Source organism: Cebus imitator, unplaced genomic scaffold (assembly GCF_001604975.1).
Source record: "Cebus imitator isolate Cc_AM_T3 unplaced genomic scaffold, Cebus_imitator-1.0 Scaffold410, whole genome shotgun sequence".
Lineage (NCBI taxonomy): Eukaryota > Metazoa > Chordata > Mammalia > Primates > Cebidae > Cebus > Cebus imitator.
This window is the reverse complement of record NW_016107725.1, coordinates 78210-92900: the sequence shown is the minus strand read 5'-3', so window position 1 is coordinate 92900 and position 14691 is coordinate 78210. Positions and strand designations below refer to the sequence as shown.

General features: G+C 47.0%; 1 protein-coding gene across 1 annotated transcript in view; it reads left to right on the top strand.

Annotated features, from left to right (window-relative positions):
* The window catches only part of IL16 (interleukin 16), a 110199-nt gene that overhangs the window by 18200 nt on the left and 77308 nt on the right, over window positions 1-14691 (top strand). Inside the window, exon 2 of the mRNA XM_037731597.1 lies at window positions 12048-12460. Coding sequence (XP_037587525.1) covers window positions 12048-12460 — 413 coding nt within the window. The remainder of the gene's footprint in view (window positions 1-12047; window positions 12461-14691) is intronic.

Genomic DNA, 14691 nt, shown 5'->3' with positions numbered 1-14691 from the left:
AATATTCCAGATCTTCTCTTTCAAAAAGATGGCCTTCTCCCCATTATCCAAGGCAAGGATTTCAGGCCTGAGTCAGCCATGAGCTGATCTCTCTTTTTTTTCTGTACTTTCTGATAAATAGGTTAAGAGAGACTCGAACAATGGTGAGGATTGGGGAAGGTGGGCAGGTGGCCCAGTCTTACGCGCCTTCTCTCTCTCCCTTCCTTCTCTTCATACTCCAAGGATGATTGTAGCCAACTCCAGCCAAACTGCAGATGCCAGAGAATCGTGCAGCAGTGGCTGAGAACATAGGATACCTGCCACGTTTACTGAAGCAATGGCTAGGCAATGCATCCCCTGCCTTGAGCTAATTGTCAGAAGCAGAAAATAAAAGTGTGTGTGTGGGGGGAGGGGGGGTGTGTGTGGTGAAAAGAAATATATCTAAAAATAATCTTAAAGGAGATGATATATAATTATTTCTTACCAAAACCCAAACCAAAACAATCACACACACACACACACACCACACCCACAGAGAAGTAAATGATAGCAGTTGGACCAGCAAAATGTGAAAAATTCTTTCAGGCCAAAGACTCTGTAATGCTCTATAGCTGTTATTTTGCATTTCTTTGAATCTCCTCTTAGTTCCATTTAGAGATCACTGGATGTCGATTTAATGTCAATTTCATGCCCCTGCCCTTAGTTCCCCAGGAAGGAGATCTTAGTTGTCCATCCACAGACAGCTTTTCCAGCTGCTCTCCCAATCTAGTTCTTCCAGCAGGCAGATCGTATTCTGGGTTTAAGTTTGTGTTTTTTTGTTTTTGGGTTTTTTTTTTTCCTCTTTTTCTTTTTAGGTTGTAGTTAAGTGGCGTATACAAATTTATTACCAATTTATTATATTGCCACTTTGTATTTTAATCTTTACTATTAAATTTCGCTTTTGGTAAAAATGCTGTAATTAGTAAAATGTAATCAGTTTTTGCCCATTCTTTGCTCTTCAGTAACAACTTGTTGAGTATTCTTTCTGACTTATTCTAACATCACACACACACACACATACATGCATACACACTTTTATTTTATGCTTCTGACAATTAGCTCAATGCAGGGGATGCATTGCCTAGCCATTGCTTCAGTAAATGTGGCAGGTATCCTATGTTCTCAGCCACTGCTGCAAGATTCCCTGGTGTCTGCAGTTTGGCTGGAGTTGGCTACAACCAAATGATAAAAATAATCTTAGGCTAGGCATGGTGGCTCATGCTTGCACTACCAGCACTCTGGGAGGCAAAGGTGAGTGGATCATTTGAGGTCAGGAGTTCGAGACCAGCCTGGCAAACATGATGAAAACCCCGTCTGTACTAAAAATACAAAAATTAGCCAGGCGAGCTGGCAAATGCCTGTAATCCCAGAAATCCCATTACTGTATATATACCCAAAGAAAAGCAGATCATTATTCCAAAAAAAAAAAAAAACAACAACAACCCTCATGCACTTGTATGTTCATTGTAGCACTATGCATATATTAGTAGGTTAATTTTTGGTGATGCCGCTTGGACTTTGATCCAGTAGGTGGCGTGGAAGAGTAATGACCAACAGCTAGGGTACGGGCCAGCCACACTACTCTTGTTTCCTCGTGTCGGCAGGTGGGCTCTGCAGTGGTGGATGGAGACAAATGGCCCCTTCACCGGGTCTGCTCACGAGCCTTGGGGGAGACCTTTTTGATTACTGGTTATGAGCCCGTGTTTCTTTCGTAGGTGTCCTGGGATGCAGGGCCCCTCTGGGAAAGGCTGTCACTGGAAGATGTGCTGCACCCTTTCTGGACTGATCCTGTGGAGGGAGGCATATCTTGTTCCCACCCTGACCCAGGAACCCATGTGCCTCACTCCTTGCCATTCTCTGAGGGTGGGGGATCCTCCCTAACTCAAGGGCCAAACACAGATCTTGACTTTGTATTACTGAGCTGCTGTACTGTTAGCCCCGGGGTCCAGGACATCCCATGGCTCACAGTTGGATTCTGGCTGCACTGGGGGTCTGACGTGCCCCAGATCACTAGGAAAGTACTCAGGTAGAGCAATGCACTCAGGCTGGGCTGAGGAAGCTGTGCTGTGCACCTGCTCCTGCACGGTGGCTAGGCATGGGCCCTGGGAAGGGCTAGTGTGTAGGAAGGCTTGCAAAACAGATGTGCATCATTCCCAGAGAAGCCAGCCCTGCTTTCTCCTGGCTGGAAGGTCAGCTGGGGCCAATGCCTCCAGAGGGGAATAGAGAGTCCTGGGGGATGACCATCTATGGCTCCTCTCTGCTGGAAATGTCCAGTGCACAAAAACTCCTCAGATCCATGCTGTCTGAAGGCCTGTCTTTGCCTGTGCTCTGGGAAGATCCCCCTCTAGCTCCCATGTCCTTGTGTGATGCAGGGTCCCCTATAGCTAGAATCCCAGAGGCTGACAGCAAGAGTGAGGCATCCTTCAGTTACCTCACTCACTCCTTTCCCAGGAGCTGTTTGGGCCATGAACTAGCCCTAGCTAGGAACCTGCAGGGTTCCCAGCTTCCTCCCTCTTCAGCCTCAGCTTCAGCATCATCTCTCTACACACCCTTGGCTTTTTGTCTGTGAAGAGCTGCCCAAATGATGGTGGATTCCTTGGTAGTTTGGTCTCTCTCTCAGTGGGAACAACACTTCCTGGCTGCATGTAGTTGACCATCTTGTTTCCCCCTCTGGGTGTCTTTGAAGAATGTACAGCCTCTATCCAGCTGGGCCGGGACTGTCTGTCTTAGCAGCAACAGCAGCAGCAGCGAGACAGCAATGATGAGGCTGCCTACTGAGGATTCATGAGGACCTTCTATGAGAAGAACCCAAAGCTGCTCCCATCCGTGGCCCTGAACAAGTCTACTGTGCCTCGCACCGCAGACACCTCTCCTCACAGCCTTGCAGGCTTGTTGAGCTCTTCCAGGCTCCCTCCTCTCCACTGCATGCTAAGTAGATTTCTTCAAAGTCAGGCACGGAAAATTGTTGGAGTGAGATTGACACCTAGATCTACCTAGGCTGTAAAGCTGCAGCGTGTGACCGCTACATGATATGCTATCATTTCTAAAATAGAATGAATTTGAGGAAACTAAATATTCAATTCTTGAAGATAGAAAAAAATAACAAAACAAAAGCAAGAAGCAAACAAGTAACTGAAGCAGAAATAAGCATGCTGGAAATCAAACCCCAAAAGCAGATGTGTTCCCTGCTTCTAAGAATGAGCCCTTGGAAAGGACGAATAGAGCAGACAACCCTCAGTGAAGATAAAGCAAGGCAGAAAGAAGGGGAGGTCAATTTCAGAGCCTAAGCCTTTAAGCAGTATATTTATAATCCTGCGTGTCCATCCTCCCAATGATTAACAATGACTAATTAACAACATGGTGTGGATATCCCTGTGTGTAGCTTTGTGCAGTTGACCTCTCATTTCATGCTGCAACGACCCTGCCTGAGTGCATCCTAAGTGTGAAGTCCTGTTCTGGGCACTGGGATTTCACGAGGAATGAGCTTTAGCTAGTCTCTCAAGAACAGTGATGGCTGGATAGGTCCTTATTTATCTGCATGGAAATGCCTTTGTTTATCCAGCTCCTTATTGAGATGGATTATAGAGCATACCCTTACCATCTTGGAGGTAATATATGATGAGAGAGAAATCCCTGTCCTGACTTACCCTGTGCCCCAGGGCCCTGGATTTTGTTGAGGCCATCCTGATGCCCCACTCATGCCTGTGCACTGATGGTTAGGATCTCCTTCCAGGATGCTGAACGTGTAGTGGCCCCTGCGAGGGGCTTCTCTGGGATCTTTTAAAATTTTATTATTATTTTTTTTATTTTACTTTAGGTGTATATTATATCCAGCATTTCTCCCCATGTTATCCCCCCACCCTCCTCACCCTCCCCACTCCCAGCTGTCCCTCCCCTACACCCCCACAACTGCCCCCAGTGTGTGATGTTCCTCTCCTTGAGTCCACATGTTCTCATTGTTCAACACCCATCTATGAGTGAGAACATGCAGTGTTTAGTTTTCTGTTCTTGTGTCAGTTTGCTGAGAATGTTGGCTTCCAGATTAACCCAAGTCCCTACAAAGGACACGAACTCATCATTTTTTATGGCTGCGTAGTATTCCATGGTGTATATATATGTACCACATTTTCTTTGCCCAGCCTATCATTGATGGGCAGTTGGGTTGGTTCCAGGTCTTTGCTATTGTACACAGGGCTGCAATGAACATACATGTGCACATGTCTTTATAGTAGAACGATTTATAGTTCTTCGGGTATATACCCAGTAATGGGATTGTTGGGTCAAATAGGCTTTTCTGAGGAGCAGCATTGAGAATCTTCCTTGATGGCTCTTGGCTTGTCTTCCGCTCTGAGGTCAGCCCACTGTGGCTCCTTGTCACTCTGGTGTCAGTTGGTTTCCTGGAGTCCATCATTCTGTTGTCCTAGTTGAGATGGTTTCCTTGAGAACACTTCACATGGTGTTGGTGCAGGAAAAGTCTGTTGGAAGGAGTCTCTGAAACACCCATCTGCCATTCATTCATTGAACATGCAAGCTGGGCACAGTGGCTCACATGCCTGTAATCCCAGCACTTTGGGAGGCTGAGGCAGGTGGATCACGAGGTCAAGAGATAGAGACCATCCTGGTCAACATGGTGAAACCCCATCTCTACTAAAAATAAATAAAAAAAAAAATACCTGGGCATGGTGGCATGTGCCTGTAGTCCCAGCTACTTAGGAGGCTGAGGCAGGAGAATTGCTGGAGCCCAGGAGGCGGAGGTTGCATTGAGCCGAGATCACGCCATTGCATTCCAGCCTGGGCAACAAGAGCGGACTCCATCTCAAAAAAAAAAAAAAATGTCTGCCAATCCTGAGACCGCCCTGCTATGAGGAAGCCCAAGCAGCCATGTGGAAATGCCTGACCAGCNAAAAAAAAAAAAAAAAAAAAGGGGTGATGCAAGACACTGACGTGACTATGGAACCCAGAATGGAATCCAACATGGGCAATGTGGTAGCCGTCCCCCCAGTAAGCCTAGCCCCCTGGTATTCATGCCCTTGTGTAGTCCCCTCCCAGAGTATATCAGAGTTGGCCCTGTGTGGCCAATAGAATATGGTAGAACTGATGGCGTGTGGCTTTCTTTTTCTTTCTTTTTGTTTTGCAATGGAGTCTCACTCTGTTGCCCAGGCTGGAGTGCAGTGGTGCGATCTCGGCTCACTGCAACCTCCGCCTCTCTGGTTCAAGCAATTCTTCTGCCTCAGCCTCTTGAGTAGCTGGGATTACAGGCATGTGCCACTATGCCTGGCTAATTTTTTGGTATTTTTAGTAGAGATAGGGTTTCACCGTATTGGCCAGGCTGGTCTTGAACCCTTGACCTTGTGATCCACCTGCCTCGGCCTACCAAAGTGCTGGGATTACAGGAGTGAGCCACCATGCCCACCCAGGAGGCATGTGGCTTTCAAGGCTAGATAATAAATGGTATTGCTAATTCCACCTTGGTCTCTGGAATTGTTTGCTCCCTGGGAAACCATCCACCATATTGTCAGGACACTCAAAAAAAAAAACCCAGGGAGAGCCCTATGGAGAAAGGAATTGAGGCCCCCAACCACCAGCCAGCACCAACTTGCCAGCCATGTGAACCACATTGAAAGTGAATCCTCCAGTCCCAGTTAAACCTGCAGATAACTGCAGTCCCAGCCGACATCTGACTGCAACCTGGTGAGCGACTCTGAGCCAGAATCACCCAGCTCAGCTGCTCTTGAATTCCTGACCAGAAGAAACTGTAAGATAACAAATAAGTACTATTACTTTGAAAAAAATTCCTTGAGGTATACACTGAAGATGTTATACTTCAATGAAAAATTATAAAATTTAATCATTATTTCATGCAGAAAATAAATGTAATATCCTTATTGTTATACAAAAGAGAAATAAAGATAATTTATAAAAGGTACTTTAATATAAAAATGCTTGGCCACTGCAACTCTAGAAGGCCCAAGAAGTAGTTTAAGGCATCTTAAAAATCATCTTAATGACCTGGCGCAGTGGCTCAAGTCTGTAATCCCAGCACTTTGGGAGGCTGAGGTGGGCAGATCACAAGGTCAGGAGTTCGAGACCAGCCTGGCCAATATGATGAAACCTCATGTCTACTAAAAATACAAAAATTAGCCAGGCATGGTGGCACACGCCTGTAGTCACAGATACTCAGGAGGCTGAGGCAGGAGAATCGCGTGAACCCGGGAGGCGGAGGTTGCAGTGAGCTGAGATTGCGCCACTGCACTCCAGCCTAGGTCACAGAGCAAGAAAACATCTAAAAAAAAAAAAAAAAAAAAAAAAAAAAGAACATGGAAATGCCCTTCTTTGTGTCAACCCCCATCAAAGCTTTGGGGACAAAAAAATGAATGAGACTTTATCTGTTTCTCCTTTCCAGCTGGTGACAGTATAGAGGAAGAAAGATGACAGGTATAAAACTAACTTCAACACAACTTGCTTAAATTACCAGTTAGGAAACTGAGGTCCAGAGACACCATGTCTTCCCAGTCTTCTGTACAATGCATAGAGACATACACAGAACTACTCCCAGCTGCAGATCCCACGGAATCCTATTAAAGTTACTCTTTTTTTTTCCAAGACAGGGTCTCACTGTCGCTTGGGCTGGAGTGCAGTGCTATGATTTCGGCTCACCGCAGCCTCTGCCTGGAAGGCTCAAGCAGTCTCTCCACCTCAGCCTCCCGAGTAACTGGGACCACAGGTGCACGCCACCACACTGGCTAAATTTTTTGTATTTTTGGTAGAGATGGGGTTTTACCAGGTTGCCCAAGCTGGCCTTGAACTTCTGAGCTCAGGCAATCCGCCCACCTTGGCATCCCAAAGCATTGGGATTACAGGCGTGAGCCACTGCGCCCTGCCTAAGATGTTCTTTTAGAAAGAGAAAGAACCATACGTTACTTTATTTCTTATCATGGAGTCATTCTTTAATTGAAAAGAAAACAAAAATTACCCCTTGGGCTAGAGTGACCAAACTTTAAAAATTGCCTTTGATAAAGGACGCTGTTGGAGAATTCAGCAATTTGAAACACATTTTACCAGCTAGTTCCCCTTGCTCCATATGGTTATTTACCCTCCCAAAGATCTCCAGGGAGTTTAATGTATTTTATCCAGATGGAAATACTGTGGCCTTTCCTCCAGTAGGTTAGCTTTGCTTAGCACAAAAACAGGCACATAACAGTTTCTCAACAAGTGCTTGCCGAAGGAAAAAAAACGAAAAGGAAGGAAGGAAGTAGGAAGGGAGGGACAGACTAACTGATCCTGCTTCACAGCACATATTCTGAAAGGTTTTTGAACTTCTTGAAAGAGGAGGAACTAACCATTTCTTTGCAATTCAGCTCTCTCCTTTCAGCTCTGCATGTTCTAAGTGAACGTCAGCTCTGCCATCGTAAAAACATATCCTGGTAACTGTGATGATGAGTCTGCCCTGTCCCTCTATTTGGCCCAATGTCCTTACCTAAGATGTGGTGGGGAGACCCCTCCCAGATCTGGTATTCAGTGGAATATAACTAAAGAGCAAATACCCTAGCACAGTTGGGGTGGCGTGGGGAAGCCTCCAGGGAGTTGGAGAGCAGTTTTCTGCGGAGTTGCAGAACGTCTCAGTTTTTCTGCTGGGAAGTAAAAGTAACTGATTGCATTCACGAAGCTGTGTTAGAGACCTTCATTGTGCTTCCCCCAAAATCCTCTGGAGAAGACCCACAAGGCCGTCTTGTGGCGGGTCCACCAGAGGCAGAGAAAATCTGGCAAGAGTTTGACAAGTTGTCAGAGAGCCTGGGGAAAAATAAGGGAAAGCTCATTAGTTCCAACCTTTCGAAGGCAGCTGGGCTGGAGGAATGGCACAGGCTTGTCCCCAAGCTCTGCTGACATTTGGTTCCATTCGGGAGCAATAGCTGGTTCCAATGTCCTGAGCTCAATTACTGAAGCTAAGCTGAACCATGTGACTGCGGCACTGTGTTTTCAATTATTCACTCTCCTCTCTCCCCCTTCCTCTCTCTCGGTGCCAGGCCTGGAGGGAAGGCAGTCTTCCCACAGAAGTTCAATTCTGGCTCCTCCACTCCAGCTCTTTTGCAATTGTTCTCTTCCTTTTTTCCTTCTTCTTTAAAAAAAAAAAAAAGAAAAGAAAGAAACATTTTCTATAATGAAAGGGTCATTTTGAAAACTGTCTTCGCTCTTAACCAAAGGGTTAATGCCTTGACGCTGGTGCATTGCCAACTTGCATCCCATGGCCCCTGCCGTCCCACGTGAGAGCCCAGGTCATGGAAGTGGGGGGTCTCTGGGGAATAGCTTATTTTTTCAAAGCTGCCAGTACCCATCAGACACTCCCGCAGATGGTGCATTAGGATTAGCACAGTTTCCACCCAGGAATTTGACCCCTCTGTTTTCTAAATACTGCATGTAGCCAACTATTCTACCACTGAGTAAAGCACCCAGCCTTGCACCTAGTCCCAAAGGTCCTCGATGATTTTTTTGTCCTGGAAAAGGCCTAGTGAATGGTCTGGCTCTTACCCAACAATTATTATACATTGGGAGAGGATGTGGAAGAGAAAGGGAATTGGGTTTTCTTTCCGAGAACCCATGCAGACTGTGGCAATTCTTGGTGGGACAGGAATTCAAGAGGCTGTTATGCCAGAGCTTGGCACTAGGGGATGGAGGGGGTAGAGTTGAGGCCTTGAGTAGGTATGACTGGCTTCTCTTCTGGCTTGGGGTGGGATAAGGGAGTTTCAAAAACCCTCTTGGCCCTTGGATGTCATTCTTTTCCATGCTTTATGTCAGCAACAGCACAGAGAAGAACCACTATTCCAGGAGGGTGTTTTTTTTTTAAGCAAAAGAGGAATCTATTGGTTGGCATAACTGCATAGGTTGATGTGGTTTCGGGCACACCTGGATCCAGACGCTCATATGATAACATCTGAACTCCGCTTCTCTCAGATTGTCCCTCTGTCCTCCTTCCTTTACCTCCACTTCTCTCCCCACCTCTGTGAGTTCTGGACCTTCTGTGTTGGCTTCACTCTCAGGCAGCCTCTCTACGTGGTGGCCCTCAGCAACCCCATGTTTATATCTGTCCTGTTCAGCACCAGCAAAGTGCAGAAGGATTTTAACACAGCACTGATCATCTTACAAATTTCCAAATGCCTAATGGACCAGTGTTAGCTGTGACCAACACACACACACACACACACACACACACACACACACACACACCTCTTCCCGTGAAACCCTGGTGAACTATAGGAACTCCTAAGGAAGTGATCAAAATGGAAAGAAGTTTGGACGTATTATTTATAGCCAGATTGGTGTGGAGAGTCAGTCATTTTGGGAAACCGAATTGGCGGGATGCAGAGAAACTCTTGTGTTGGGGATGGAGGCAGGGGAACATTCCCACTCACATTTGGAAGGTGACGTCTGGAACAAGGCAATAATGAGGTGAAAAAGAAAAATACTCTAAAAGCTTGAGATCTACGTATTCTTCTGCCAGCGGATCTGAGCATTGATATACTGGTTAACACATTCTCTCAGAATGCAGCAAGGTTTTTAACCAAGCAGATGGCGGTCTCTGGACTTCGGTTCATAGCTTTGGGTTTCTTAAAAGGCAGACCTGATAAAACAGTGTCAGTGGCTCTAGGAAAAGGAAGCAGACGCTGTGGGCTAAGGCTTGAAGAGGAGGGAAGCATGAGGAGAGAAGTGCAAAGTGCGGAACGTTTGCTCAGGAAGACACGAAAGGGATACAAGAAAAGCAAGTGGCGCCGGGCGCGGCGGCTCACGCCTGTAATCCCAGCACTTTGGGAGGCCGAGGCAGGTGGATCACGAGGTCAAGAGATCGAGACCATCCTGGTCAACATGGTGAAACCCCGTCTCTACTAAAAATACAAAAAATTAGCTGGGCATGGTGGCGCGTGCCTGTGGTCCCAGCTACTCGGGAGGCCGAGGCAGAAGAATCGTTTGAACTCGGAGGCAGAGGTTGCAGTGAGCCGAGATCGCGCCATTGCACTCCAGCCTGGGTAACAAGAGAAAAACTCCATCTCAAAAAAAAAAAAAAAAGAAAGAAAAGCAAGCGGCAAGAGGAGGACATGGAGTTAACGTGCGGTGTTTGAAAGGGAGGAAATGTTTGAACGTGTGTATGTGTTAAGGATAAAGATCCAGGACACAGGAAGAGACTGAGGCTAAAGCTGAGACAGGCAATACTCTGTAAGAAGGTAGAGGCAGGGTGCTGCATGCAGACTTCAGAGCCACATCGCTTGGTTTGATTCCTGCTTTCACTGAGTTCCAGCTGTGTGATCTTGGGAAAGTCATCCAACCTCCCTGTGCCTCTGTATCTCTTCTGTAAAATGAGGGTATTGACGGAGCCTACCATAGAGTTTATGGAACTAAATAGTAAAGCAATGAGAACAATGCCCGGCGCACCACAGTGAAGTTTTGAAATAGACATTGTTGGAAATGTGTTCTCAAGCGAATTACTGAAACACTACCACTGCTGGCCAGAGCTGGAGGCCCAGTTGGTGGCCATGAATGTTTTATGGGACCAGCCTGTACAGGAGTGAGAGTGCCTTCTTCAAGGCTTAGAGATCCACAGCCAGGCATAAACTCTGCAGAGGTTTGGATTCGTCTGTGATTGGGGTTTTACTATCATTTGACATGGAAGAACCTAGGGTGCAAAACTTTGGCATGTTGACAAGAGGGCGCTTGATAAAATGGATCCACACTGAATTAATTTATATGAAAGCATCAAGCACAGTGCCTGATATATAGTAGACTTTCAATCCGTTATTCATACATTTTTGTTTATTGCTATGAATTGCTGTGATGGTCGGTGAATAAATTGATAAAGAGCGAACACAGAAAACAATAAATGTGTGCAGTCTGAGTGCTGAAGAGCAGTCTTGAGTGTTGAAAACATTTTCTCTCTGGGGATATGTGAAAGAGTTTTGATGCAATGAAATGTTGTGAGGCATCTGGTATTTCTTATTCAATACTGGATGTGCACACAGCAGTACAGTGGTGGGCCAAGCGCATCCCACAGTTTCTTGTTCCGGCAACAGTGTCTCTTTTGTGGCTCAGGCCTGAGTCAGAACTTTTTTGGATACAGCGTCAGGGCCCCTTTCACCACCTGCTTCATGGAAACTGAATCCATGGGGGGGTCCTCTTGGTGGAGCCGAGCCAGGCTGTTGGCCTGGCTGGAAAACCCATCTCTGGCCTCTCTGGCTGTGAGAGTCTGACTCAGTGGACACACGATGAAGCAGGGGCTCCTGGGCCTAACTGTGACCCTGGCCAAATGTTTGACCTTAGGCCTGGAGAAAGACACGCATGTTTGCCGAGAGCCTGTTATCCGCTCATCCCTTTGGCGGGCAATTGCCAAGTGTTGCCTTCTTTTATGCTCACATCAATTCTGACAGGTCAGTGTTGGGTAAGACTTCCAATCTTCCTAGTCTTGGGTTCGTCATCTGTCAGTGGAGGACGTAAGATATCAGTGGTCTTCAGACTCAGCTCCATGGATTCTGGGGCTTCTTTGCAGATGCTACAGGAGTCACGAAGGGTGACCGAGGGGACCAGGCAGGTGGAACTTAGTCTCCAGTTTTCCTGTCTTTGGTCTGCTCTCTAGACTGGAGTTCACTGCACACTTCTGTTTAAAGAATGGCTTCCAAGTTTAAAAACCTCACAGAGCACTGGTCTCTATGATCCCTAAACTGTCTCCTGTGACCGACTACCGGCTCTTCTGCTAGTGCCTTGGGTTAATACTTTCCCTCTCTGCACCTCAATTCCCCTGTCTTGTAAAATGAGAAGCTCTGGGGCTGGGTCTCCATTATCCTAGGAGCAGAGTGGCATTAACCACAGGGTTAAGTGAGCCCCATTTGGCTGGCACACGGGAAGGGCCAGTGATCTTGAGGGACAGTCTGCCCACCTGTCCTGCTTCACGGGCACCAGGAACCCATGGCTCAGATCCAGGACTTGTGTCCAGCTCCGCTTGTCAGCAGCAAGTCACATTGCTTCTTCCCGTTTCCTCTTTCCTCTAGGGACTCATGAAGTGGCAGCTAAGCCTTGTCCAGTGGCCACCCGTCAGCCAAGGGCCAGAGACCAGGAAAGGAAGAAAGGCAACTTCACTTCCCCTTTGAGGATGGAATCACACAGCCGCGCTGGAAAGAGCAGAAAATCTGCAAAATTTCGGTCCATCTCCAGGTCCCTGATGCTCTGTAATGCTAAGACCAGTGACGATGGTTCTAGCCCTGATGAGAAATATCCTGATCCCTTTGAGATCTCCTTGGCCCAGGGCAAGGAGGGAATTTTCCACTCATCTGTGCAGCTGGCAGACACGTCGGAGGCTGGGCCAAGCAGCATTCCTGATCTAGCACTGGCCTCTGAGGCTGCTCAACTGCAAGCAGCTGGGAGTGATCGAGGCAAGACCTGTAGGAGGATATTCTTCATGAAGGTATGCCCAGGCTTTGTGGGGCTGAAAGAGCCTGCAGTTGGTTTCTGGTGCTGTGAATTAAAGTCTTTGAATCCATCGATTCAAAAATGAGGAAGCTGCAGACTTATAATTCTGAAAGAGAGCAAGGCAGAAGTTGAGGCAGGGCCCACTGGAACTGTAACAATGAGCGTGGGAGTGAATTGGGCTCAGATAACACTCTTACTTGAGAGTTTCAGTAAAGCACTGTGACACTCCAAGGTAAACTGAGCCTAGATCCCTCATGGAAACATGCCAGATGCCGTAGTCAATATACTGGGAAGCTCTTGTGTCTACACAGGCACTAGAGAGCATACCATAGGCAGGTCAACTCACATCTTTCTTGTAGACTCATAGAAACAGATTATAGTGCCTGGGCAGAGGAGGAGGCCTTATGTCAAGCAGGGTAAGGGGTACCAGATGAGTGACTTCGTTCTCTGAACACTGACTGTGAACATTTCCAGGTGCCCTCTGCCAGTTTCAACCTAAGTGTGGGTGCTGAAGATAGCAAGTGGAGCCATCAATAGGGGAGGGGAAATAAGCAGTATTAGGGGCCTGCCAAAATTCAGAACGTTTACCTTTCTGTGATATCACATTTCAATTTTTGTCATCATGATAAGATGGAGATTGCAGAATATCAGAAATCTAGACTGATGAGAAGAGTTTACTGTCAAACTATTCCCTATTAAGTACAGTGCCTTCTATCAAAAGTGAGATTTCTCAAGGGTCCAAATGGCCCTGAACCCTGAGGTCAGTGCTGGTAACTCAGTGAAGGGCCAACATAGAGACGTTTCTCCTATAGCCTACTACCAGGCTGTGAATATAAATAGGGAAGGCACTCCAGTTCCTTTGAAAGGGGTCTGTCATCTCTGTACAACTTACCTTCTTCAGGAGGGAAATGACTTCTTAAGACATACAATAAACAACATATGTGTTAAGGGCCTTAAGGGACCCACAGCATCCTCAGGGGCCTCACCCAGCCCAGTGTGCTCTGTAACCCATGATGCGACTTCCATTAATACGCCCTGAGCTCACTTGATAGGGTAGAAAGAGAAGCCAGCAGCCCAGTGGGTTTGGGGACGCTCACCAGGCTCCCAGGCTGCCATTAATGATGTGAAAAAATCCAGTTTACCAACCAAGAGTCAAATTTATTAGTGACATTATGAATGTGTCTAGATTAGTGCTCACATAAATGAAATGCAAAAATTATTTCAATACCTCAGCAGAATCCTAGAATGAATTATTCACTTGCTTCCACTTAATATCGTAAGTATTTCCTGAGCCCTATTATCTGCAAGGCACAGTGGGGGTCCAGTCTCTGCCCTGAAACAACTTACTTAAAATAGAGTAAAAAATACATTATGAGATGAGTGTAGGAAGCTCCTCAAAGGATAAAAAGAGCACGTCCCTGGGAGGCTGTCATTCCTTCCTTCATTCAGTTAATACTTAAGCCAGGCATGGGATTGAGTGAAACAGACAGCCCTTGCCCTGTTGCAACTTTTATTCTGATATGGGGATGAAGATAATAACTTGATATATAATATTAAATAGCAAAGGGCTCTGAAGAAATGTTAAGCAGGGTAAGGGGATAGAGAGTGATGAGAAGGGGTTACTGCCCTTTTTGAAAAGGGTATCACAAAGGCTTCCCTAAAGATGTGACATTTGGGCAAGACCTGAAGTGGAAGCGTGCATCACATGACCACCTGGGGCGGGGCATTCCAGGCAGAGGGAACAGCATGCGCGAAGACAGGAAGCAAGAGTGTGCTTGGGAGCATCAAGGAGACCCATATGCCTGGGGCAGAGAGGGAAGAGGAGGACGCAGAAGACCAAGTTGAGGTGGTACCAGGGACCAGAACGAGGGCTGCAGCGAGGACTTGGAATCGTATTCTATGAAGGACTGGAAGCCACTGGAGGATTTTGAGTAGGAAAGTGACATGCTCAGATTGGTGTTTTAAAAGGAGCGCTCTGAGTGCCAAGTGGAGAATGGTGTGCAGGGAGACCAGCAAGGGGGACCGCAGCAGTAACCCAGGCCACCAGCGAGGGGGACCAGTAACCCAGGCCACCAGCGAGGGGGACCAGTAACCCAGGCCACCAGCGAGGGGGACAGCAGCAGTAACCCAGGCCACCAGTGAGGGGACCGGGGGGATGGAGGTGCCCTGTCCCAACATGCAAAACACGAGAGGCTGGGGAAATGGTCAGGAAAATGGTGAGTTGTG